This window comes from Artemia sp. Qi Xiang Cuo, chromosome 6, assembly GCF_049724085.1.
Source record: "Artemia sp. Qi Xiang Cuo chromosome 6, ASM4972408v1, whole genome shotgun sequence".
Classification (NCBI taxonomy): Eukaryota; Metazoa; Arthropoda; class Branchiopoda; order Anostraca; family Artemiidae; genus Artemia; species Artemia sp. Qi Xiang Cuo.
In genome coordinates this window covers 57,143,574-57,168,772 of record NC_142799.1, presented here as the reverse complement: position 1 = coordinate 57,168,772, position 25,199 = coordinate 57,143,574, and the positions used below count along the sequence as shown (strand labels likewise).

At 35.7% G+C, this 25,199-nt stretch overlaps 1 protein-coding gene across 5 annotated transcripts in view; it reads right to left on the bottom strand.

The window, feature by feature from the left end:
* The window catches only part of LOC148951425 (uncharacterized), a 146,400-nt gene that overhangs the window by 58,318 nt on the left and 62,883 nt on the right, over window positions 1-25,199 (bottom strand). For all 5 annotated transcript variants that reach the window (XM_089090879.1, XM_089090875.1, XM_089090877.1 and 2 more), the window contains exons 3-4: window positions 21,185-21,331; window positions 8,606-8,721 (exon numbers count right to left, since the gene is read on the bottom strand). In XM_089090879.1, the coding sequence (XP_088947005.1) occupies window positions 8,606-8,721; window positions 21,185-21,331 (263 nt within the window). The remainder of the gene's footprint in view (window positions 1-8,605; window positions 8,722-21,184; window positions 21,332-25,199) is intronic.

The window sequence follows — 25,199 nt, the reverse complement described above, 5'->3', positions numbered from 1 at the left end:
AACTTAATATCTTTCCCAAAAAATTCTATCTGAGCTCTGTGACGGCTTGGATACACTTAACACACTTTTAATTTAGTTAAATTTTAATAGCTAAAATAGTAATAAAATTATTTCCAGAAGCTTGAACTTAATATCCTCAGTCTTTCTTGGGACATTGCTGAGATGTCTTAGTTGCAACCAGCATACACACAATACGTTTTGATTTAATCTTGGAACTGGGGGACTTAAGTCACGAAGCAACATTTGATTTTTAAGCATAATGAGCAAATTGTATAGCTGTGGGGGGGAGGGGGGTGGCCTAGACCAGTGGTTCTGAATCTATGGTACACGTACCCCTTGGGGGTAAGCAACAATTTTTAGGGGGTACGTGGCCGGCCAATAAAAAAAACAACCCTTTAACTCTAGGCTTGGCAATTTTATTTATATTTTAGCCAGGGCCGTATCCAGATTTCTTTTTTCAGGGGTGTTTTACACAAGGATTTTTTTTGGGGGGGGTGGGGTATGCAAAAAACCTCAAAAATACATAATAATTTGTCTATATCCATTTTTGTTACGTTTTTACGAGCCAGACAAACATTTCGTGGAGGGGAGGGGTGGCCTTAGGTGGCTTGGTGCTGCGATGAGCTGTTAGTAGTAATAGCAGTATAACCCCCCGAAGAAGATAGGCTGGAGCTATTCTGGTGTTATAGTGTTATTTTGGTATTGATTCACTCCCATCTTCCCAAAAAATGGATGAAGTCTACACATCTCGCAAATAAGACAGAAATGAGACATCTCATTTTCTGATACAAAGCATTCTCATACAAAAAAGAGTATTTGCTTGAACAAGTTGATTGCATACCTTAAAGCGCAACTTAATTTTTTTTTGTAAAGAGAGGGGGGGCTGATAGAGCGGCAAGTTCCCTTGAATTAGAACCAAACTTGGTTCTGTTTTCAATCTTGCTTAAAACCTTGTTAAAGAAAATACATCTGAATGAGGACATTCATTATCGAAGTATTGTGAAGGCCAATTAAAAATTAGTGTCGAGAGTGGAGAGGGGATGTGAGAGCATCGTTTTTTTTTTCATATTTAGGTTTACTATTTGTTCGTGTTAAGACTTAACCTCGCTCTTAACTTTCCTTCGAAAATAAATCTTTTTTTTAAGTTTAGCATAAATGAAAACAACTGTTTGTTACGATTGATAACAGTTGTTGTTAGCAGCAACTTTACTTTCTCGCTGGTTTGTGCAAATTTATCTTCGAGAGAAAAGAAAGAATTGTGTGCTAGTATGTTGACTATTGTTGACCATATGATGTTCCTTGCATATTATTGTTGTCATAATATTTATTGCAGTCGAAGCAAAGTTTGTTGAAGTGTATCTAATATGCAACAGTTTTTGTTTTAGTTTGCGCATTTGCGGGATTTGAATTTCACACGTTTTTTTGTTTATTTTTTCGCTTTTGCTTTGTGAGCATTGAACCTAATTTCTGTTGTCATTTTTGCAAAATGACTTGGAACACCTGTGTCTAACGCTTTTTTTGAAGTTGTGATAATTATTCTGGCGAGCGAAGCGGAAAATGAAATGAGCCAAGTTTCTTTCCTTTGATGATTGCCATCCTGACAAGCGAGTCATTTAGATTGACGAATGACCTATGGTAGCATCTTGAAGCTAAGTCTTACATATTTCAAAGATTGTTAAAAGGGCTTCAATTTAATCAAAACCAGCTATTTGTTTTAATCTGGCTAAATATATACGAGATTCCGTAACTGACATAGAGACAAGCTGAACACGCTATTTGATTCCTTTTTTAATGTTCTTTCCAAATATAATAATTCCCTCGCAAATATACCTGCCTCCCTCCCCCCCCAGTGGTCCCAGATATAGCCCCTAGGTTAAGTAAAAACGAAAAAGGTTCTTGTGCACTTTATGGTAGGCTACTCACCGCTGCTATATATTGTACAAGGAACTACTAATCGATACGTGTCAAACGGGTTTCTAAATAGAGAAATGGAATGCAAAGGGTGGTTTTCATTGAGTTTACAATAGTTAAACTGTTGTTTTTTGGGGTTTAGGGGTGGAAAAAGGTACCTAGGTTAGGTTATGTATTTAATATATGCTATGCTTTACTCCCACCCCCTAATGTGCAAATATATAGCCCAAATTTGTTTCGAAACTATTATATGTTCATCCTATTTTATTATATTTAATTGACATTAACCAAACTTGACTTCTTTCGTGGGCCTACCATAAAATGCACAAGTACAACGAAAAATAAAATAGTGGAATTATTTCTTTATAATATGCAGGTTGATTCTATTAATCAGATTATCATTTTCTTTCTTTAATTATCCACTTCTGATGTCATTTCAAATAATATCTGGTAAATTACGCACTAAATCACACACGGAGGTAAATGCCATACTGAGAAGATAACTGGTATAATATAAGAGCTATAACGTATGGCTAGATTGAAGTAATGGAAAAATGCATTGTTAGGGCTATAGTATATAGCACCATCAGGGGGGTGGGAAGCATTTTCGAGGGAATTATTGCATTTGGAAAGAGCATAAAAAGGAATCGAGTAGCGCCTTCACCTCAGGGGTGGATCCAGGATTTTTTTTTGGGGGGGGGGGGAGGTCAAAACAGGTTCATCCGAAAAAATTTAGGGGGGGTGTGCAAAATAGGTTATATATTTGCCTTACTCTGTAAAGCAAAGCCATACCTGTATACACGTATACACTGATAACATATCCACTTCTGAAGAGAGAATCTACATTAAGATCCGTCTTCTCAAGATTAATATTCGGGGAAGCATGTTAAAGTTTGAATTGTTTGGCGGTGAATTAAAAGATTTCACCCAAGACAATTAACCAGTTAGTCATGCTTTCCTTAATTTTTCCTCAGGAATTTCATAGGTGATGATTTTACCCCTCCCCCACTCGATTATTCTTATTTTGGGTATGCTACCGATAATTGCAAAAGAACCGTATCAATGTTTTAATTCGTGTGTGTGCGTGAGGAGGGGGGGGGGGTAAAAAGGATTACTCCACCCCCCGGCGGTTTTAAATAGACTTCTAATTCAGCGATCACTTCGGAAACCGCTAACCGTCGGTCTTTTCATGGTTCACTTAATTTACTAAACATGTATTTAAAATACACCATCGATCGGATTTGAAAATCAAACTTGAAAAATGAATTATTGGAAGCAAGGCTGTATCCAAATTTTTGTTCGGGGGGTACGAAAAAAAAACTTCACAAAACAGAAAAACAAAGGTTATATAATTTTTTTTTCTTTTTTACGAGCCGGAGAAAATTTTCTTGGGGGTAGAAAGTCACACCGGGTAGCCCATCCCTCGGGATACGACGATGCTTAGAAGCTAAGAACCTGCCGTCTTGTTGTATTTTGTAAACAACAACGACAAGTTTATCAAATCATCGAAAAAAAAAATACCGGTCTTAGAATCAAAAATCGCAATCTTAAAGATATATATACCAAAGCAGTAATTGTCAGCTACGCAACTATTCTTTTACTAGCATAAAAAGTGAATTTAATATCCTACTATATTAAGATATTGCATTAGATTAAGCAATTTGGAACCGATCAACAGCCCTGTCTACTTCAAAACCCATCATCGTGCTGTTATTATAGAAAAAATAACATAAGTATATTAAATTAGCGAAGAAAACTGGTTCTTAATTAAAGCGAATTAAAAATTACAATCTTAAAAAACTATCAAAGCAATAATTTTGAACAATTTATTACATTTCAAGAAGCATAAAAAGTGAATATAATAATCTACCATATCCTCCCTTTAGATTAAGCAATTTTGGCGTTAATAATTAAGGATAAATTAGAAGTGAGAAGACAAGAACGCCCAACTAAGTGCCAATCTCTGCATTGAAAATGAATAGGAAAAAATCTCTAGCGTTCATAATTTGACTATTAACGGATGTCAATTATATGAAAAAGGATAAAGGAAAGAATTTTGATGGAAGTTTATTCACTAAAATATGCCGCCTTATAAAGAAAGAGATAAGCATGCCTAACTTTGATTGAAAAAGTAACCTATTGTCAAAGACCTTATACTCATGTTCCTATCAGTTTAACTTATTTTCTACAATAGTAACCTTGACACTAAGACAATAAAATGTGTATCTATGTTTATTGAAACTCTTGGATTTATACACTGTATTTCGACCTTTCAACCCGAAAAATTCAAACATTTCCTGTCTTCTTTGGAGTTATGCTAGTTAAAACAATCAACTTTACAAGGCATGAGCCCCATCAGAAAAATTCTCATTGGATATAAATGCCACAAGGAGCTTTGTTTTTACCAAGATTTTGAGGGAAATACTTATTATTTTCCTACTTTTATAAAAAGTTTATATGTCTTCTTGTTTATCACGTGATGTTATACAACAGGTACTTTAAGCATCTCTAAAGAGACTACGGGGCCCTAAGCGTCGGTAGGTTTCCGAACCTCACATAGGAGTATATGTTTTTCGTGCCAGAAGACAAGAGAGTATTTTTTATTATATAGATATTATAGAATATATGCAGACAGAAGAATTGAAAAAAGGTTGACGAATTTTACACGTAGTTCTGGCAAGTATGTCTTTTTTTTTCAGGGCTGTTGGATCGATTTTTTCGGAAAGAAGAGCTTAGGAGTTTACACTTGGGGGAAGGCGTTAACAAAAAGGCTATAATTTTTGGCAAAAAATTACAAATTTAGGCAATTCATCAAAATATACCAAGAACTTTAGAGAAAGAAGAATTTAAATTTTAGAGTAGGAGATTTTGAAAGGCTAGGTGATGATGCACTTCTTTTAAAAACACAAGCAAGGTCATCACTGACAAGCAGATGGAAGGAATGTATCTTCCCGAACAATTAGCTAAAGTAAAAACTATCTATATATTATTTTGTCAAATTAGCCGTTCGCTACAAGTCATATTCAAAACATCCCTAAATGATTTTACGGTGGCAACACAAATAAGATAGGTTGTAATTCCTAGAGTTTGTCAGGTTCATTGTAAGCTTAGTCCAGGGGATAAAGCATGTACCCCCCCCCCCTATATTAGAAAATTTGATAAATCTACCATAAAAGGAAGCAAAAATATTCATTGTCGTTGGAATAAGGAAGAAGCTCTAACAAAAAAGCGTAGTTATTCACATTCATCTTCTCTTTTTGTTTTTATGGGTGATTTCCAACAAAGAAAAAACGACAGAAAAAGAGATGACTCAGTAAAAGGGATCGGCATATTTCCATTGGCACTAAGTTGTTTATGGCCGATAGGAGTGTCTATCAGCGAAAACACTTACTCTGAATTTAAAAATTTTATCGTATGTTGGTGCAGCCCAAGTCTAAATAATTTCAATGAGACTTTATCTCTGAAGATGCCAAGATAGAAAATGATATTTTTTTTCGGGGATCAGATTTTGATTAACAATGATGTGAGGTATTTTCGATTAGCAACCTCCATATAAGGTTTTGACTATAATGATATAGTTGAAAATTAACTAATAAGAAAAGATATGAATATAGCTAATACAGCGAAAAGCAGGCTTTTTGAACCATGTATCCTTACTTCTTGGAGCAGAAAAATATGCAGGAAAGGGCCTGTGTTTGAGTCTCAGGGGGGAAATCTCATGAATGTTCCGATTTTGCCGACACTTTACTACAATTCTCAGTCAGTTTGCCCCTTCTTCTTTATTTTGCACCCATATATATATATATATATATATATATATATATATATATATATATATATATATATATTGATTGGATGTGTTTGATCTCAAAATTTTGATTGGATATGTTTGCGGGAACGATTGGTGTGTGGGGGGGGGCTGGTTGCCCTCCAATCATTTTGACTGTGAAAAAAGGCACTAGAACTTATGATTACCAATCCAATGAGCCCCCACCAAGGTTTATACGACCACCCTTTATATAAGAAACCTTATACACCCCCAGGACATAACTTACAACCCTTGCCCTGAGAGCTTTGGGGGGTTGTCATCCTCAAAGACATAATTTCCGGACCTTTCAACTACGCTGAACAAAATGGCTATATCAAAAGTTTGACTGGATGTGTTTGGGGAAACGATTGGCGTGTGGAGGGGGGGGCTGTTAGCCCTCCAATCACTTTTGACTATAAAAAATGGCATTATCCCTCTCAATTTTCCAATCGAATGAGCTCTTTTGAAGTTTTTACGACAGCTTCTATATGAAGTGCCCTGGTCTAAAAAAAAAATAAAAAAAATAAATAAACAATACATTGTGCCTACATCGCTCTTTATTTAGGCAGCGCTATTGCGCTGCCATTGATTCGATCCGATACCATTTTTATGGAGTTTCAGGAAATTCTCACAAATGTTTTCGCACCGAACTTTTATCATTTAGATTAATCGAAATAATAGTTACGATTCCTGAATACCTTACATTGGTGATTTTTCACCACTTGACAGTTTTTTCAAAACACTTTTCTAAATTTCGGTTACCTTGGCCAAGGATTAATTCTTTGCTAGATTGTCCCTGAGGGAACAACCTTGATTATATTAAAATCCAAATATTACGATCAGACACAAACCATATCTTTCAAATGAATGGATGAGCTGCAGTGCAAAATATACAGTGGCGTCTGTATATAGTCAGAGGCCAGCCTCTTCTTTTTTGGGCTCTTTTATCCCTTATCTGCTTGAAGCTAGATCAGTAGTATTATACCAAATACTATTTCAGCAGTGTCTATTGGACATGCATATACTCCGTTTTATTGATTTTTATTTTAAAGAATTTTCAGTTGCTTATATAAAGTTCTAAGTCAACCCAACAGCTTTGATGCTAAAATTCAAAAATAAAAAAAAATGGAAAGTAGACATACGTCAGTCAGAATAGCTTCTGACAGGCTTACATTTGGAAATAATACTCACAAATAATATAAGGAAGGATAAATACGATTTGTATAGATAGAAACTCTAACATTATATCTTACAGATAAAAGAAACAGCTCGTTTTTCTTTTTCTGTTCCCTACCTTCTTTTTATGTTGCTTTTTTAAACATTTTTAATGTATATATTATTTAATTTTTTGTAGTTTTATCAGTTTTTATCTTTTTAAGTAGTTGACATTTTGCTGTTTTTAATATAACAATACATCATTCCGATATTTATTGTCTTTGTATTGTTTGCCACTTTTTTAGTTGTTGTGCTTTTGTAATGATTTTCTTGTTTATTTGTTTTTTCATGGAATTCGAAATTCGAATTCGGCCCTTCAGGGCTTGTGATAGTAATTTCTCGAAATAAATATCTTATATCCGGGTTGCAGCGGTAGCTAGCAACCTAGTAAGAGACGATCACGTCCAATGTTAAGAAATATCAAAACCCACAACTCCTAAAAAGAAAGAGTCAGATCAAAACAAAAAGTACACCATTAGAACCGCCTTGTCCGAAACCCCTATATAGGAAACTTTCAGTCCCTTGGCTTGAACAGCAAGGGAAATATATTGGCTTGAAAATCAAGAAAAGTGGCAGCTACTACAGTATTCTGCCTAAACGTCTTTTTCTTTCCACAGATAGCTTGGCACTGGGACATCATAGAGAGTTATTTAATGGCTCATTTTAAAGGAGATTAAAGGGGGGGGGGGGTAAAAACCTTTTGTAATTAAAACAAACTATTTTTAAAATGGAATCAATTTTTTTTACCAAAAAACTGCATATTTCGTGTTAAAGATTAATCAATGACGTCATTACAGTAAAGAACAAGCTTCCAGCCCATAGTAACTAAAATAAGATTATAATTCCATGTTAAAGATTGATCAATGATGTCATAATCGTAGGTTGTAGCCAGTCTTATATAAAACCTTCCACATGATATGTTCAAACATTTTTTCCATTTATATATGAATAATTAAAATTCCAGAAATGGTACAAATTACAAGGACGGATCTAGGAGGGTGGGTAAGGGGGAGAGCATTCCCTGAGCGCTGGCTTGTAAGGCACTTTTACATCTGATCAAATACAGTTTGAACCTCGATGTCCAGCTTTGGAGCGCGTTAAAGTCTGGCTGGAAGATGTATTTAACTATGTCTGTATCAGTTGCTTCTAATGAAGAAGCTTCAGCAAATTAAGGTTAATTAAAAACTATCTTAGAAAGAGGATGACCAAGCAGCGGTTGACAAACTTAAGTATAATCCACATAGAACATGATATGGTTTTGAAGTTTTCATATGAAGACATAATAAAGACATTTGCTTCGAGAAAAACACGTAAAGTTAAGCTTTAATTAGCAGGGTAAGATTGATGGCATATAATATCAATTATATGTGTAGTTGTGTAATGTATCACCAATAAAATTTTGCTACGTGGAATCTTACGAGCTTTTCTTAAACCTCATTGACATATTACCCATAGTAAATATATCAATACTAGTAAAATAAAACAATTAAATAAATAAATTGTTTAGAGTACTAAAACAGCCATAATGATAGCTATAACGGGTTTGTTGACCGGGGGGGGGCACTAAAATCCATTCCTGCCCCGGGCACTGACAGCTCTACATTCGTCCTTGAAGTTACTACAAAAAAAAACAACAACTTCAATATATAAGGACAAGGAAGAAAACCTTACCTTCTAGTCAAGCCGGAATCTCCTTCATCCAATTTCTGAGGAGATATGCTGTTAAAAGCTAGCGCTATTGATCCCTGTTCATGCTTCCTTTTCACTTCATGCCTGAGCTCTCGTTCCTGAAAATATAAATCACGTATTAATTCCGCAAATCTTTCTAGGTCACAACAGTCCATCCTGAACACTGGACAGTGTCCCCAATGTTCATGGCGATGAGGCAAACATGACGTAATCTCATTAGCCTGAATCATATCCAGCTGAATCACATCCAGAAACTAAATTATTTCCCTAATAAAAAACGATGGGTGTTTCCGGCTTTTCCCAGACTCATTTAACTTGGAAAAAGGACTTTTTGTAAAGTACATTAGAATTCTCAGTTCTGCAGTGGAATCGAATTTTGTATGTCTTACTTTCTGCATTAGATATTACAAGAATTATATTCTTTTTTACGCAGCGTTATCTTAGACAGAATTTGAGCGATTCATACCAATAACGTGCAACAAAGATTGTAAGCATAAACAAATACGACCTTAAGGGTAAATCCAGAAAAATTATATATAGGTAGTGCTATTATCAATCCATTTAGTTCCTCTCCATCAAAGGAAGAAAACTCGGTTTTGGCATCATGAGTTACACTGGCTTTACGAGTCTGGTTTTCGAGTCGGTTTCAGAGTTCTGATTTAACGAACCGAGGTACTTGTTTTCAAGTTTTCAGAAATAACAATGGAGCTTTTAGCAGTGGCGGATCCAGGGGGCACCCCACCCTAACGTAGTCTTAAAGTAGTGTAGTTTACTTAATTAACGCAAGTTTGCGTTAACTAAACTTGCTGCTAACGCACGTTTATCGGATCAACCTATTTTGCCCCCCCTCCCCCTAAAAAAAAAATCAAGGATCCACCCTTGGCTTTTAGTGATTGCGCAATCATCAATAAATGGAGAAAAAAATTCATTCCCTATATTGATGCATAGCCAAGCTTTACTAAGTCATTCTAAAGTTTGTTAGAAATGTAAAAAAATAGTTTAAAAAGAAATGTGAAAAAGAAAATATACATTACAATAGGAACTAGATTTAGCAATTTTCTTTCAAATGCACCCTTGAACACCTATCTATGAAGTGATTTTCATTGTTACTCAAAATGGCGGACTGCAATTCTCCTGAGTGGAGTTTTTGACTGTGGTGATTCCAATGGCACAGGTTTCATTTCGATCCGACCCAATTTGTGTAGGGTTTTAGACTATTTTTAGAAATGCCCATAAATTTGTTATCTCAAATCGGGCTCAAATAGCCTTTCTTCCTCAATTGACAGATTTTATTTGTCAAAAGATGTATTTTAATTTTCGGTAACTTTAGGCTAGACTTCATACTTCACTGGGCTTCCCATAGAGGGGGAAGGGCAACCAGGCTGGCGAATGGAAGCTAGTTTTTTCTCTATTTACTTATGTAAATATCTCTATTTGCACTCTAAGTAAGGAAACAATACCGAATTTTAATGCTAAAAACAGAAGTTTCTAAAACAGATCATTCTTAAGGTAGATTTCTTTAATATAACATAAAGTATGTTTGGAAGGTTTTCGGAGGCATATTAAGTCTAACTCTATTCCGACATTGAACGAATATTATATAAGAAAATTTAAAAGGAAACGTAAAAGGTAAAATGTAAAAGGTTGTGATTAAAGAAAAAAGAATAACGTTTAAACTTATTAGATAAAATAATTTAAACGGTTATTTCTACGTCATTTTTTTTTTTTATCACCATAGTGACTAAACATCAGCGTACTTGAAAAAAGTTGCGTCAAAGAAATAAGACAAAATGTGAAATTGAAGATGTCACTAGAATAATTTCGATCGTTGGTATCGTAGGGCCGAGTTTTCGGTTTTTGTAAATATAAACAACGATTGTTATAGGACAATCCGTTGAAGCTGGTTACCAATTATTTATTATCAAAACGTCCTATATAAACTTTACAAAGCCCTGCCCTTTAAGGGTATCGAAACAATCTACAACAAATTTTTTAGCAGAAAAAATATTTTCAGTATTAAAATAAAAAAATTGGGTTCAAAGCAAACCTTTGAATATCATCAAACACGGCAATAGGTGCTGTGTCTTTATAGTTGGATCCAATTTGCAACACGATCTACATAGACCCATAGACCCATAGACCTCAATAGACCCATATTGGTTTATGAAATTAATCGCCAATATATCTAAAATACCTATTGGTAAATACACTATGCTTGAGATGTCAAAAAGTGTCACTGAAAATTAACCAGTCAGAAAGACAACAGAAGACAAGATTAAACATAGCACCCGTTGCTTCCTGTGGCAAACCTAAATAAATCCAAAAAATAAAATATTTGCTAAGCGAAAATATTTAGCCATGAAAGGATGACATACCTGACAGCACTGATTGACAAAAGCTCAAGGTAAAGATCACTCAAACTAACAAAGTTACTGATTTTGACTTATATTACCTTTACCTACTTAACCCTACTATACCATCTATTTCCTTTATCTACTAGTGCCCGCTTTTACACTGAAGTTTAATTTTTCAATAATAGTGCTTAAAATGTCCAAAGAAAAACGTCTAGAGGAAACAAGGAGGAGGATGCCTGAAGCCCGAAAAACGGTGCTTTAGGTCATGAAGATCCCCCGAAAAAATTAGTTCCATCCTTCCACTTCTGTGCAGCGGAGCATATGAATGAAATCCAATCGACAACCTCACCAGACAAAACCAAATAAAAGATCAACTGACCTCACCATCAACAGTTTATATATAATTATGCAGCTCTGCAGAACCGTAAGCGGTATTGTATGAACATTAACTAAAAAAAACAAGTTTTTTTACTGAAAGTAAGGAGCGACATTAAAACTTAAAACGAACAGAAATTATTCCGTATATGAAAGGGGCTGTCCCCTCCTCAACGCCTCGCTCTTTACGCTAAAGTCTTTTATTGTTTTAAAAAATAAAGTTGTGAGACAGAGTCAAACTTAGCGTAAAGAGCGAGGCATTAAGCAGGGTACATTCTCTTCCATAAGTGGTGTAGTTTCTGTTTATTTTATGCGTTAATGTCAGTCCTTAATTTTAGTTAAAAAAACTTGTTTTTTTTATAGTTAATTTTTAACGTTTTTGAAGTAATGCAGCTTTGATTTTGGCTAGCTGCACATGAATAATTAAAACGAAATTCGCATATTAATTTTCCTTTTTTGGCTAATTGGCTTTTTCAAAATTTTGTTCTGACGAAACTGACGAATTAACTTACGTAACGAATTTCTATATTTGTATGTTTTTATTACGTATATTAGGGAGTTCGCTCCCTAGTCAATAACATGCTCTTTAAGCTAAAGGTAGAATTTTGTTCTAATAAAAAAAAACTGAAACAACCCTGACGGTGAAGTATAATATATATATATTTTGAAAGTAATAAAAAGATCGTTTTTTAAAGAATACTGGGATATCTGGCGCCCCCTTCATGGAAAAGTTCCTTCCCCCAAGGAAATATCCTCCATGGAAAGATCCTCCCCATAACCCCTACTCCGACCCCTACCCCCCACTAGAAAAAAAAATTCCTCCTGAAAACACATGTATACTTTCCATAAACCAATACTATATGTAAACAATGGGCAAAGTTTATAACTTGCAGCCCTTCCCCTGAAAACTGTGGGGGATTAAGTCATCCTCGAAGACATATTTATTAGATTTTCGACTATCCTGAACAAAATGGCTATCTCAAAATTTTAGTTGAGTGGCTTCGGAAAAAAAGGAGCGTGGGGGGGGGGTCACGTTGCCCTCCATTTTTTTGGTCACTTAAAAAGAGCACTAGAACTTTTAATTTCCATTCGAATGAGCCCTCTCACGATATTTTAGGACTACTGGATCGAAACGATCACCCCTGGGAGAAAAAAAAAAAAAATAAATAAATAAAAATAAACACGCATCCGTGATCTTTCTTATGAAAAAAGATGCAAAATTCCACATTTTTGCAGATAGGAGCTTGAAACTTCTAGAGTAGGGTTCTCTGATACACTGAATCTGATGGTGTGATTTTCATTAGAGTTCTATGACTTTTAGGGGTTGTTTCCTCCTTTTTTCGAAAATAAGGCAAATTTTCTCAGGAGCGTAACTTTTGATGGGTAAGACTAAACTTGATGAAACTTAAATATTTGAAATCAGCATAAAAATCTGATTTATTTTTTTGACGTATCTATTGGTATAAAAATTCCTTTTTTTAGAGTTTCGGTTACTATTGAGCCGGGTCGCTCCTTACTTACAGTTCGTTACCACGAACTGTTTGACTATACAGGAGCTACTGTGTGAACACTATACAATAACTGTTAATTTTTTATGGACTATATGTATGTTTTGGGACGAATACACCACCACCTGGCAAAATGACCATTGGAACTAGGAGGTTACACAAAAAGATTTTCAATGCTTCTGAATTGATTGCCTATCTCACAATTATTAAACGACTTGATTTTGGCCCTAACTGCGCCAACATTATTGTTTTGCAGCAAAAAAAAAGAGAAAAACTACTTAAACAGGGCAAGTCACTAAAGTCTGAGATTTCTCTTCGAGCTATCCCCAACCCAATTTTGCACGACTATTGGCTGGATACGGTTGCTCCTAGCGTAAAAAAAAAAAATCCATCAAAGCCATCAACCTCCACTGTTTTATGCTGAGGGATTTTGATGAGAACTTCAAACTTTACAAAATGTATGTATTTTGAATCAGTAAAAAAACTACAACATTTTATATTTTTGTGAACAGGGGCTTGATACCGTCGCTATTTCACCATAATAGCTGTTTTGTTGATAAACTTCAAACGTAATGAATATAAACAATTTGGAATCAGCATAAAAGCGGATTCTTTAGAGCATATATTGTTATTGAGGATCCATTTTTAAAAGTTTCGATTTGCATTTCTGATCTTCGTCTTACTTAGCGATATTATTGCTTGTTTCGATGTTTGTTCATCGTTCATAAGCATGAACGGTTTGAATTTGAATTTCTTCATTTTTAAAATCATGGGCACAAACGCTAAATAACGTTATTCAGCACATTGAGTTGGTATTCTTTTGGATTGAACTATATTCGGAAAAACAACAACGAGAGAAAAAAAAACAATTAAAAGACAAAAACCAGAATGCGGCCAGTAGAGACAAAAGATGAAAGACTAAAACAACGTGGATATTTTGCCTGTATGTAAACTAGGCGTGTAAAAAAGTATACAAATTCAACTTTTATACTTTTACACTCAGTTGCTTTGGTGTTCTAATCGAAGCAACTAAAATAGCTCTGTGACCTACGTGGATCAGATGCAACAATTGTATTTTATTAATATTGGTGGTGCTTTTATATGTTTTTAGTTTATTTTAATTTTTTATCTTTGCTTCTTTTGTGCTGAAGACGCCTAGTTTACATACAGGCAAAATATCCACATTGTCTGTACGACATTTGTATTTTATTAATATTGGTGGTGCCTCCTGCCATCAGGATAATTGCAGATTCGATTATTAGTCAAAAGCTTCATTCCCCAATCTATTGTGACGCATAGAACAGGCCCAAGGAGATAAGGGTGTCAGTACATATGGAATATTTTTTCAGATAAAAAAAAAATGGTGTAAAAATGTGAGTGGTGCAGAAGCTAGTCAGAGGACCACCAGAAAAGCCAAAGCTAGAACGACACTTACTGCGTAAATGAAAGGGATAAACAGTTCAGGTACTTTCAAGTGAGGGTCTCTCCCCCCACAAAAAACAACTCACTGTTTAAGTGAGTTTCCCTACATTTTCTTGTATTTAGGGTGGTAGGCTACTTATATGTTATAGCGCGCATGTTAAGTTCTTCATCCATTGACAAGCTGTAGAAGCGGTTTCTTCGTTAGTTTCTTTCAGCTTAGCGTGAGACAAACAAAGACAAGTGACAGAATAGATGGGAAATATATAATTTGGGCTATATATTTGCACATTAGGGGGGGGGCTAAAGTATTTGGACTGTGTGAAGTTAGAAAACAATTCATACTTCATAATATGCAGAATAATTACACCTAACATTTTGCATGCAGACCCGCTACACTTTACCCCCACCCCCTAATGTGCAAATATATTGCCCAAATTTGTTTCTAAAGTATTATATTTTTATCATATTTTGTGATATTTCATTAGGATTAGTCAGAGAAACAGGTTCTACTTAGATAAAGAACTTAATAAACATAGGCGCTATATCATGTAAGTACCTACATATGATTAGATTATTACTTTTTGGGCTTTCTCAAGGTGCCCCCCCCCCCTAAAAAATAGAGTATGTGTTTGAAGGTATATAATGGTGTATATCACTATTGTAGGCAGAGGAAGCACAGAAACAGACCAAAAGTCCCTGACTGGAGGCACAAAGTCGTGTACTCCCATCAGACAGTGTATAATCTTTATGTCTAGATTCATTAATCAAACATGAAAACAACAGAACCTTCCTCACAATATCTGTCATTCAAATGGACGTTATCACTTACTCGAATCTAATTGACATGTGTTGAAATTCAAGTGGTTAGACTTGAATGCATCATGGGGCTTTACGAAAAAAAAAACAAGGAAATAGTTGCGGAACTGTGTGGTAAAAAAGCATAAGACTAATGTTGTTTCATTTCCAAATCAAGATTCTAGAAATGAGCCTACTGAGAAATGACTCTATTATGGTAGCCTACTATCACAGTTGGTTTTACTCAGCAGTTCTGAATAAAATGAACCAGAGGCACAAAATACACCTATGCTAAGACTACAAAGGACAACTCGTCAAGAGGGACCTCAATGAGTTACTTGTTTATTTTTCTATTACTTACACTCTTTTGGAAGGGGAAAGTGCTAATTCCATTCGAACACACTGACTTTTCTAGTTTTGTATAATATTCTGCAAAGACTTATTACAACTCTTACTTTATGTGATTATAAATATTACGGTCACAAACAAACTGGGGACCACGAGTTTGCAAAACACGATTGCAAAACTGGACCAAAACTTTTTGAATGATCAGTTACAGTTACTTATATTATCACTGGTTTCCTACTATGCCAATTTAATACTGAATCAATGCGCTGGATGACAGGTACTTTTTTTTTCGAATTTCGACTTTACCCACTGATCCATGAGGACCTTTGTACAACACGTTTTTCACAATTTTTAAGCACAAGTATATGATACGTCATAATAAAGAAGCTACTTCACACCTTTGGGACGTTTATCGTCGTCAAATTTTGTCTTCTGTATTAAAAAAAAATTTTTCAAAAATCGACTCGTAAAAAAGGGCTGAAAACAACTATTAGTTACTTATCAACTGATGTCAATACAAATTGACAAATCAGCTTTCCTGACAGCCTTCATAGCGGCGCAAATGTCTTTCTTTACAATGTAGGCATTCTTAATATTTTGGTCCTTCAGGACTATCTTGCTATTTTGTAAGGCAAGGGAAACCGCAATACAATCAAGTTATTTAAATTTTGCAAGCAACCATATTCTAGTTTTCCCAAATTATATTTTAACTTTGGCCCTAAAGGTTTAAATGAAAAAGCGCCGTTTTAAAAAGTTTATCTTTAAGCAAAGCACACATAGCACCCAAATATTATGGGGGTGGGGTTGAGAAAGGCGATAGCCCTCCTTTTATTCGTGAGAGTTTTTGCACACATTAGATTTGAATTTTCGGATTTGTTAATTCCTGATTTTAAAGTTTTAACATCGCTTTTTAACTTTTACCGAAAAAACCAAGTTCCTTTTTATTTAATGCACAGACAGAATATATAAACACACGAAGATTCCAGTCAGTCAGCTGATTAATTTTAACAAACTACTGACCTTAAGTGTCTAGTCCAACTATATAATATAGAAGAGTGTCACGACACGCGAACTTCACAGACTCCATAAGACTTCACATGACAAGATATTGAGCTAATGGATCCAAATTAACATTATTGTCCAACGAATTAAAATAATAAGAAAAGACTTGCGAACATGCTTATCTGCATAAGTGCTTGTGCGACAAGCGAACTTCACAGACTCCATAGTACTTCACATGACAAGATATTGAGCTAATGGCTCCAAATTAGCATTGTTGTCCAGCGAATTATAATAATAAGAAAAGACTTCCGAACATGCTTATCTGCATAAGTCCTTTTGTGTTGAAATGTTAAAATAAAATCATTTGTCCCATAAATAACGCCGCCCCCTACTTCGCAGAACCTGAAAATATATGTGACTACAGGCGCAATTGCGCATAAGTTAAATAGATTTGAGCACAAGATTAATCATTCAATAATTTAAAAGCCTTTGCAGCAATGAGATACAGCTTTTTTTATCCTGTTGAGATGAAGTATAAAAAATGATCATAAAAAAAGACATGATGAATGCAAACAAGTTAGAATAAAACAACATTTGGCAAGAAATTCGAACTGAAGTCATTGATACTCAAACACAGGAAATGATTCACACATGAAGACCAAATCCAGTTATTGATCATCTGCCTACGATACTTGTGTTCTGTCCATGCTTATAATCCATCCTGATTACAGACCCAAAGAGATTATATATGATGGATAGCTCGTTTTGCAGTTACAGAAAACGAGAGTTGAATACCCGATTTCATGATTTTATCATTTCTGATATGTGCCTAGACTTCACCTGCTGAATTGACCCAAAGCGTATTTCTACATAGGGGGGAGGAACGAAAACAGTAATCGAAGATAGACTTCAAGCCTTTTGTGCCCCCCCAGCCTCCAAGAAAAATATTAGCCAATTTATTGTAGCCCATTCTATCCAATACCCCTCCCCAAAAATTGCTCGAAGGACCGACCTCCCCCTTAAAGAAATACTTTAAGGCTAAAGCTAAATTTTCACCAGTTTCAGACCTATGTTTACATATTCACAGCAAAATCATAAATGTAAAGACTGATAATTTTGATCAAGATGCGATAAATGTTTAAAGGCAAACCACAGTAGACAGAATATAGCAGTATGATCATTCTCTATCTCTCCCATTATACAAACCCGGACAGGGGTGCGAGTGGAAAGAAACAGGCTAAACAAGCTAAGGCAGAATGAGGTGGGAGGAGCTTTTTGTTCACGATGACCAGAAATGATCTGCGATAATCTTACTGGTATATTCAGAAACAGGCTAAACAAGCTAAGGCAGAAAGAAGTGGGAGGAGCTTTTTGTTCACGATGACCAGAAATGATCTGCGATAAGCTTACTGTCTATAAACTGTGAGGCAAACAAACGGGTCAATGAGTTACGAAGTTTTTTTTTCACAATGTTTTTACTTTTATAACTTTAATAAATCAAATAATATTTACATTTTGATTACTAAATATAAGTATATGTATATTAAACTGACAATGCACATTCATTTGTATTTTTTTCAGTAAAGTGCAAATAATGTTCTGGCATGGGGAAGGCATAGTGGTTTTAAGCCCTGCTGATGCCAATTTCTGCCCTGACTTTGACCTGGTTATTTATTGTAATTTCTGTTCTTTTTGGGTTTCATTTGTTTATTGATCCTGATTTATGGTAGTTCCACGCTCTGTAGATTATTTGATTTTATTTTTGCTCATTTTTTGTTTAATTCTGTTCTTTACTTTTCTTTGAAAAACTATTTTGTGGAAAAAGTTTTTTTTAATTAATTTAACACAAAATCGATTTGGTGGTGCATCCGATTCAAGGCATCCATGGTTAGGCATCGATGCCTTAGAATCACTTTCGACTATTAAAAAGGGCACTAGCCATTTCAATTTCTAATCGAATGAGCCCTTTTTGAAGTTTCTACGACAACGCGCTCTAGAAAAACTTTATATGCCCCCAGGGCATAACTTACAACCCTTGTCCTGAGGGCAGTGAGAGGGCTGTCATCCTCAAAGACCTAATTTACAGGACTTAAAACTACGTTGAATAAAATGGCTATCTCTAAAATTTTGCTTGGATGTGTTTGGGGAAAAGGTGGGCGTGAGAGGGGGGTTAGTTGCCCTCCAATCAGTTTCGACTATTAAAAGGGGCACTAGCTCTTCGAATTTCCAATCGAATGAGCCTTTTTTGAAGTTTCTACGACAACACCTTCTATAAAACCTTACATACCCCCAGGGCATAACTTACAACCCTTGCCCCGAGGGTTGTGGGGGAGTGTCCTTCTCAAAAAATATTTTCTATCAGGAAATCAACTACGCTGAACAAAATGGCTATCACAAAAATTTGATTGGATGTGTTTGGGGGAATGATGGGCGTGGGAGGGGGGCTAGTTGCCCTCAAATCACTTTCGACTATTAAAAAGGGCACTAGCCCTTCGAATTTCCAATCGAATGAGCCTTTTTTTAAAGTTTCTACCACAACGCCTTCTATAAAAACCTTATGTACCCCCAGGGCATAACTTAAAACACTTGCCACCGAGGGTTGTGGGGGAGTGTCCTCCTCAAAAAGATATTTTCTATCGGGAAATCAACTACGCTGAACAAAATGATTCTGAAAATTTTGATTGGATGTGTTTGGGGGAATGATGGGCATGGCGGGGGGGGCTAGTTGCCCTCAAATCACTTTCGACTATTAAAAAGCGCACTAGCCACTCCAATTTCCAATCGATTGAGCCCTTTTCGAAGTTTCTACGACAACTCCTTCGATACGAAGTGCCCAGGTATGGCGAAGAAAGAAAAAAATAAACAAATAATACATTTTGCCCACATCTTTCTTTACTTAGGCAGCGCTATCGCGCTGCCTATGATATCGGTACTATTTAGTGCATATTAAAAGCTAGTATTGGTTCAAAAAGTACGTTACACCGCATGGTTCAAAAGGGCTATCCTCTCCAGCTCAAGTTCTTAAGGTAAATGGGCACAACATTTTAGCCAGAAGCTGGGGGTACAACCAAACCAACTGCAACAGTTTGTCAAAGCTTACCACCAGTTCTAACTCAATACCCACGGTGTCACAAAATTATCAAGTGCATAGCCCCTCGCGAAGGATCATTGGCGTAAAAAGAAGGTGCTCGCTGAATTGAGGCTCTATTAACGTCTTTGTTGTTGTTGAACTGAAGGAACGTTTTAACCATGAAGTCATTTTAGTGATGTGCATTGCATAATTCACTGGAAAAAATTACATGGTGTCATACTGGCTGCTGATTCGTGCCTTATACATGAAGCATTTTGTTTTCGTACTTCCTAAATATCATAACTAGATCCATACTGAATTTTGTAAGTACTTTGGATCTTAAAATAAAACCCCAAAAATTAACTCAGGATTCCAACGTATTATCATTGTCATTTCAAGGATATGCCCTATTAAAACTTACGACTTATTTTCCTATTCATTCAACATTGCCATACTTCAGAATCCTAGTTTTATAGTTATACGCACTAGTCCTCTTTTTTAAATGCATTGACACTTCTTTAAATTTATTGATTAGGAAAACTGCGTTAGTGAAAGATATTTCACAAAATATCGAAAAATATTTAATGATACCTATAACTTATACATACCAACAGCATCTGGAACAGGGTTGGAGGGGGGGAGGGAACACCCCTTCAGATTTTTGAAATGTCCGAAAGTAAAAAAATAGTGTAAAATTTTGTTTTCAGCATTCTTCACTCACACTCCACACGACATTTCTTTATTCTCATCCCCTCCTTAGGTTCAGAAATGAGCTAGTTAAAATTATAAATCTATATTTTATAACAAGTCAGTATAATGCCATCAATGTCTTAACTCCACTGAGATGACAATGACACCGGCACCCTCTGTATAGGCTTCTCTCAACTGAGACAGAACTCTTGAGCAACGTAAGCTTCTCTGTATGTTTAAAAATGCAGCATTTGTACCATTTTTGACAAGCATTATTAAAAACTTGATTTGGATATTGTCACTCAATTCATATGCAACATTAACATATGCTCAATCATATGTATTTGTCAAGCAGTAGTAAGTCGTTGTGCATTCCAATCATCTTCATTTTGACGGGGGAACAATTGTACTGCTAGTACGGCATGGGAAAAATTAAAGTTTAAAAACACATTCCGTTGGATTCAAAGTTCAGGATATCAAATAAAAAGAGAACTCGATATGAATTTTTACTTAAGACTTTTTCTTAAACTACCCCTGAAATATCATAGCTTTGTGATTTGTTCCATAATTTCCAGCAACATTCAGATTACTGCTGTTGTTTTTGTAGTTGTTTTTACGACTTTGACCCTCCACCCTACCAATGTGTACATGCCTTAATGGTGGCTGACAAACTGCAAATTACTAGCTGGCTCCATCTCTTGAAAACTTGATGTTTACCACATGGCAAAACTACGATTTGACATCATGAAAGAACTTATGCCAAAAACTGTGTACCAAGATAGCAGAAAGCGTTACTGTACTGTAAACTAAACAACATTAGTCAAGGCATAATTTTTAACTTAATGTTCAACGTTCAGCACAGGAACGTCATGGCATTGTCATTACCATACTCAGCGATAAGGAGTACCTAATAGTACCTGTTAACTTCCTCCGAAAGGAATACTACAGATGGCTTTAACAATAAAAACCACCAAATCATGAAATCTAGAAGACTTACATCTCTTCGAAACATCTCTCGGTCTGGTTCAACAGACTTCCTGGTTTCGAGATAAGACCTTCGCTCCGCATCTCTTCGGCGTAGGTCGTCTGCTCGTCTTTGACGGTCAGCTCCTTGTTCCTGTATTAACCTTTGAGTAGCAGCAGCCTGAAAACAAAATAATAAATTAACCCACAGAAGTAAAATAGCGAGTAACCTAACCCAGGACTCTCATCAAGGAGGCACACTTGTGCCTCTATAAAGAGGCGACCCACCACAATGTTAAGCGATTTCAGGTCCTAGAGGTCGCAGAGAGACGGCGGTAATCGCATTTTGTAGCCCAAGCTCAAACTAAGAAACTTGCAAAATTTCATCCTCCTCCGACTTTATCTTCATGGGGTAAACTGGGCCGGAAGTTTGGACCCTCCCACCACAGCCCCCTTTAACGTTGTCCGATTGGGCTGAAATTTAGAGGTTAAGCTTTCCTAGGGCCCGGGAGCTTATCCTCGAAATTTCAGCTCAATCCGATCACTCCTTCCCTGTTCTCAAAAAACCAAATATAGCCACTTAAAATTCATCATCATTTCTTTTTTTTCTTAGCCACGCCTACAGGCCACAGTTGGCAACGGATCCGGTTGAATGAGGACTCATTCGATGCAGAATTCGACCTGTTAGGGCCTTTTGATATTTTCAGACCGAAAAAATTATCCCCCGAACTTACATTTACGAAAAACCTTAGTTTTTTTCAAATAATACAGATAAACAGGTTAGACATGCTTTGTTATGAAAATATCTGCGCGTCAATTTTCATAACAAAGCATGTCTAACCTGTTTATGTTTATTATTTGAAAAAAAAACTGCGTTTTCTAAAGAGTTAAAGAGGCTGAGTTACAAGGTCAACCCTTAAAACGTACAGGGATTAGGAGGCACAGTTGGGGGGGGCTGTTAAAGAGGCTGAGTCACAAGTTCGAACCTTAAAACGTACAGGGATTAGGAGGCACCCTGTACGACGTGATTTGAGTATTCAGGAATTAAAAGCCTTAACACAAGAATGTTCAAGAGCGGGGGGTTTGGGGGCGGCAGCCCCCCAACTTCAACTCCTGACACGATCAGCTAACAGTTAGTCAAGCAATAATAAGTAATAAACTGTACAAAAACGTGCAGAAATTATTTGAAAAAAACTACGTTTTCTAAAGAGTTAAAGAGGCTGAGTTACAAGGTCAAACCTTAAAACGTACAGGGATTAGGAGGCACAGTTGGGGGCTGCCGCCCCCCAAACCCCCGCTTTCTCAGCCTTTAAATAAAAAAAAACAAATTTCAACTGAAAGTAAGGAGCGACATTAAATCTTAAAACGAACAGAAATTATTCCGTATATGAAAGAGGCTGTGCCCTCCTCAACGCCTCGCTCTTTACGCTAAAGTTTTTATTGTTTAAAAAAAGAGTTGTGAGAAAGTCAAACTTTAGCGTAAAGAGCGAGGCGTTGAGGAGGGCACAGCCTCTTTCATATACGGAATAATTTCTGTTCGTTTTAAGATTTAATGTCGCTCCTTACTTTCAGTTTAAATTTTTTTTTTTTATTTAAAGGCTGCGAAAGCGGGGGTTTGGGGGCGGCAGCCCCCAACTGTGCCTCCTAATCCCTGTACGTTTTAAGGTTCGACCTTGTAACTCAGCCTCTTTAACTCTTTAGAAAACGTAGTTTTTTTCAAATAATCTCAAAAACAAGGCCAAGTTGCATTAGCTATCTTCAGAATTAAATATCAAACGTGCAATGCACGGCAGCTGAAATACTAAAGACGTTGAAATCTTAAATTGACTAGATTGAAGAGTCACGTGATTTGTATTACTAGTTTGGAGCCTTGGGTCTTGTGACGTCATATCAACCTCTACCAAATTGTATTTTCCCACAACCAGGCGTCGTAGGCAAACAGGGACAATTATGACCCTCTCCCAAGAATTTGTTTTATGTTCTCGATTGCTTCACAATTTTCAATAGTTCTTGAAAATTAGTTCTTGGAATATTCAAGTTCTTGAAAATTTTAAAATAGATTAAAATTTAAACTTCATACACAATGTCTGAAAAAAAATTAAGTTTTGACAAAATGTATTAACGAAATCCTAAAACGTTGTAACCAATACTTTAAAAGAGTAATTGTTAAATTCCAAATCTAGAAACAGAGCATAATCTATTCAACTATGGAAAGCGTTCTCGTTCTAATTAATCCGTGGCGAACTTCCAAGCACTATATTCAGACAAACTGCAAATTTCAAGTATATTTGCTTTTCCACTACACTTTTCCCAGATGAAGATCCTTTGACACTGTTCAGATCCCAATACCCTAGCATGTAGGCATGATGGAAATACATATACAAAGCTTTGAAATTTAGGAAAAAATATCACATGATGGATGTTATGCTGACATCGATGTGTCTAATGTACTTTTTGTAATATTAAGTGATTTAACGAGAAGAAATGACCGAAAAACTTCAACGAAGATAACGAAATTGATCCGATATTATACACTAAAAAATTGGAGAAATTTGCTAAAACAGTTGAAGTACCAAGGACATCAAAACTGAAACTTTTTTTTGCCTCTGGCCCTATCTTAGGTGCATTCATATCCGAAAGCCGCGATTTCCTAAGACCAAGGCTGTATCTAGGGGTGGGGGTTAGGGGTTTTGACCCATCCCCCCCCCGAAATATTTGTCCGACCCGTAAAAATGTAACAACACATGAATATAAATAAATTGGTAATGCTTTTTCGACATTTTTTGTAACCCCCTACTCGAAAAGAAATCCTTTGGTACCCCCCCCCCCAAAAAAAAATGCTCGATGCAGCCTTGCCTAAGATATTTCTTTTGGTAGTTTCAAAATTGTGAAGTTTTAAGTCAGTGTTACATTTTAATCAGCGTTAGCACGGTGGATCGTCAAAATAAATAAGCACAACTAAATAGTTAAATTTCATAACGCTTTTTGTCTGTAAAATTCAAACACTAACAATATGTTGATTCCTTAAAGATGGTGCACCGGATAAGAACATTAAAGTGGTTAGTGCTAGGTACGAGAACGATATTGTTGCGGTAAGGTGAGTTTAGTAACTGGTTTGGTGTAGAATCAGGAGGTAAACAGGGTTTTGTCCTGTATGGATTATTTTGATATAATTTGTCCTGAGGAACACAGCGAAGGCTACGGGAAATCATGGAATGAAATGAGAAGGTAGAGCTCCCCTACAATTAGATTATACAGATGATTTGAGAGTCTTAGATAAAAATGTTAGCAAAATGGACGAATTTAAGGAAGTTTTGGGAGTTCAGTGTGCATGAATAGGCTTGAAAATTAATGTTGAGAAAACGAAGTCTATCGGACCAGGATTTTTTTCAGAATATGGTTCTAGTTATCCAAAATGAATTTAACTAGAATTATTAACATCTTTGTTTAATATATTTTACACAAAAAAGGTAAATACATAATTGTCTCTTGCTTCTACCTGCAATGATCTTATTTTGTAGCCAAACCTCCAAGTTTTTTTTTACTTTGTTTCAAATTTTGAAATATTTGCTATATGCTAATTAGGGAATGGCTGCTGCAGAAAAATTAATTCTTAATTGCTATAATATACTTGATTGGATATGATAATATAAACGTTATGATGACTGTCCTTTTACTTCTTTTTTTATCTATTAGTTTTTTCTTTCTTATTTTTCTTTTCTTATCACTTTACTAAGACCTGGTGTCAAATATTAACTGAAACTTTCTTTTGCCGAGGTCGCAGATATTTTACTTTGTTCCCCAAATGTTTCTGCCCTGCAGTAGACATTTTTTTTTCAAGGCAGTCGTCATCTTTGCATGGTAGGACTTTTCCCTTTTAACGGATGTTTTATCTGCTTGTCGTATTTGCAGGGAATTAGGTTAGGGTCTTTAAAAACTGTAAACAGAATACTTAAATTTCGTATTGAATTCAATGCTGAAAAATCCGACTTAGTGTTTTTTAACTGGAAAGGCCCACTTCCTGATGAAATTATTCTTGGAAAGTAAAA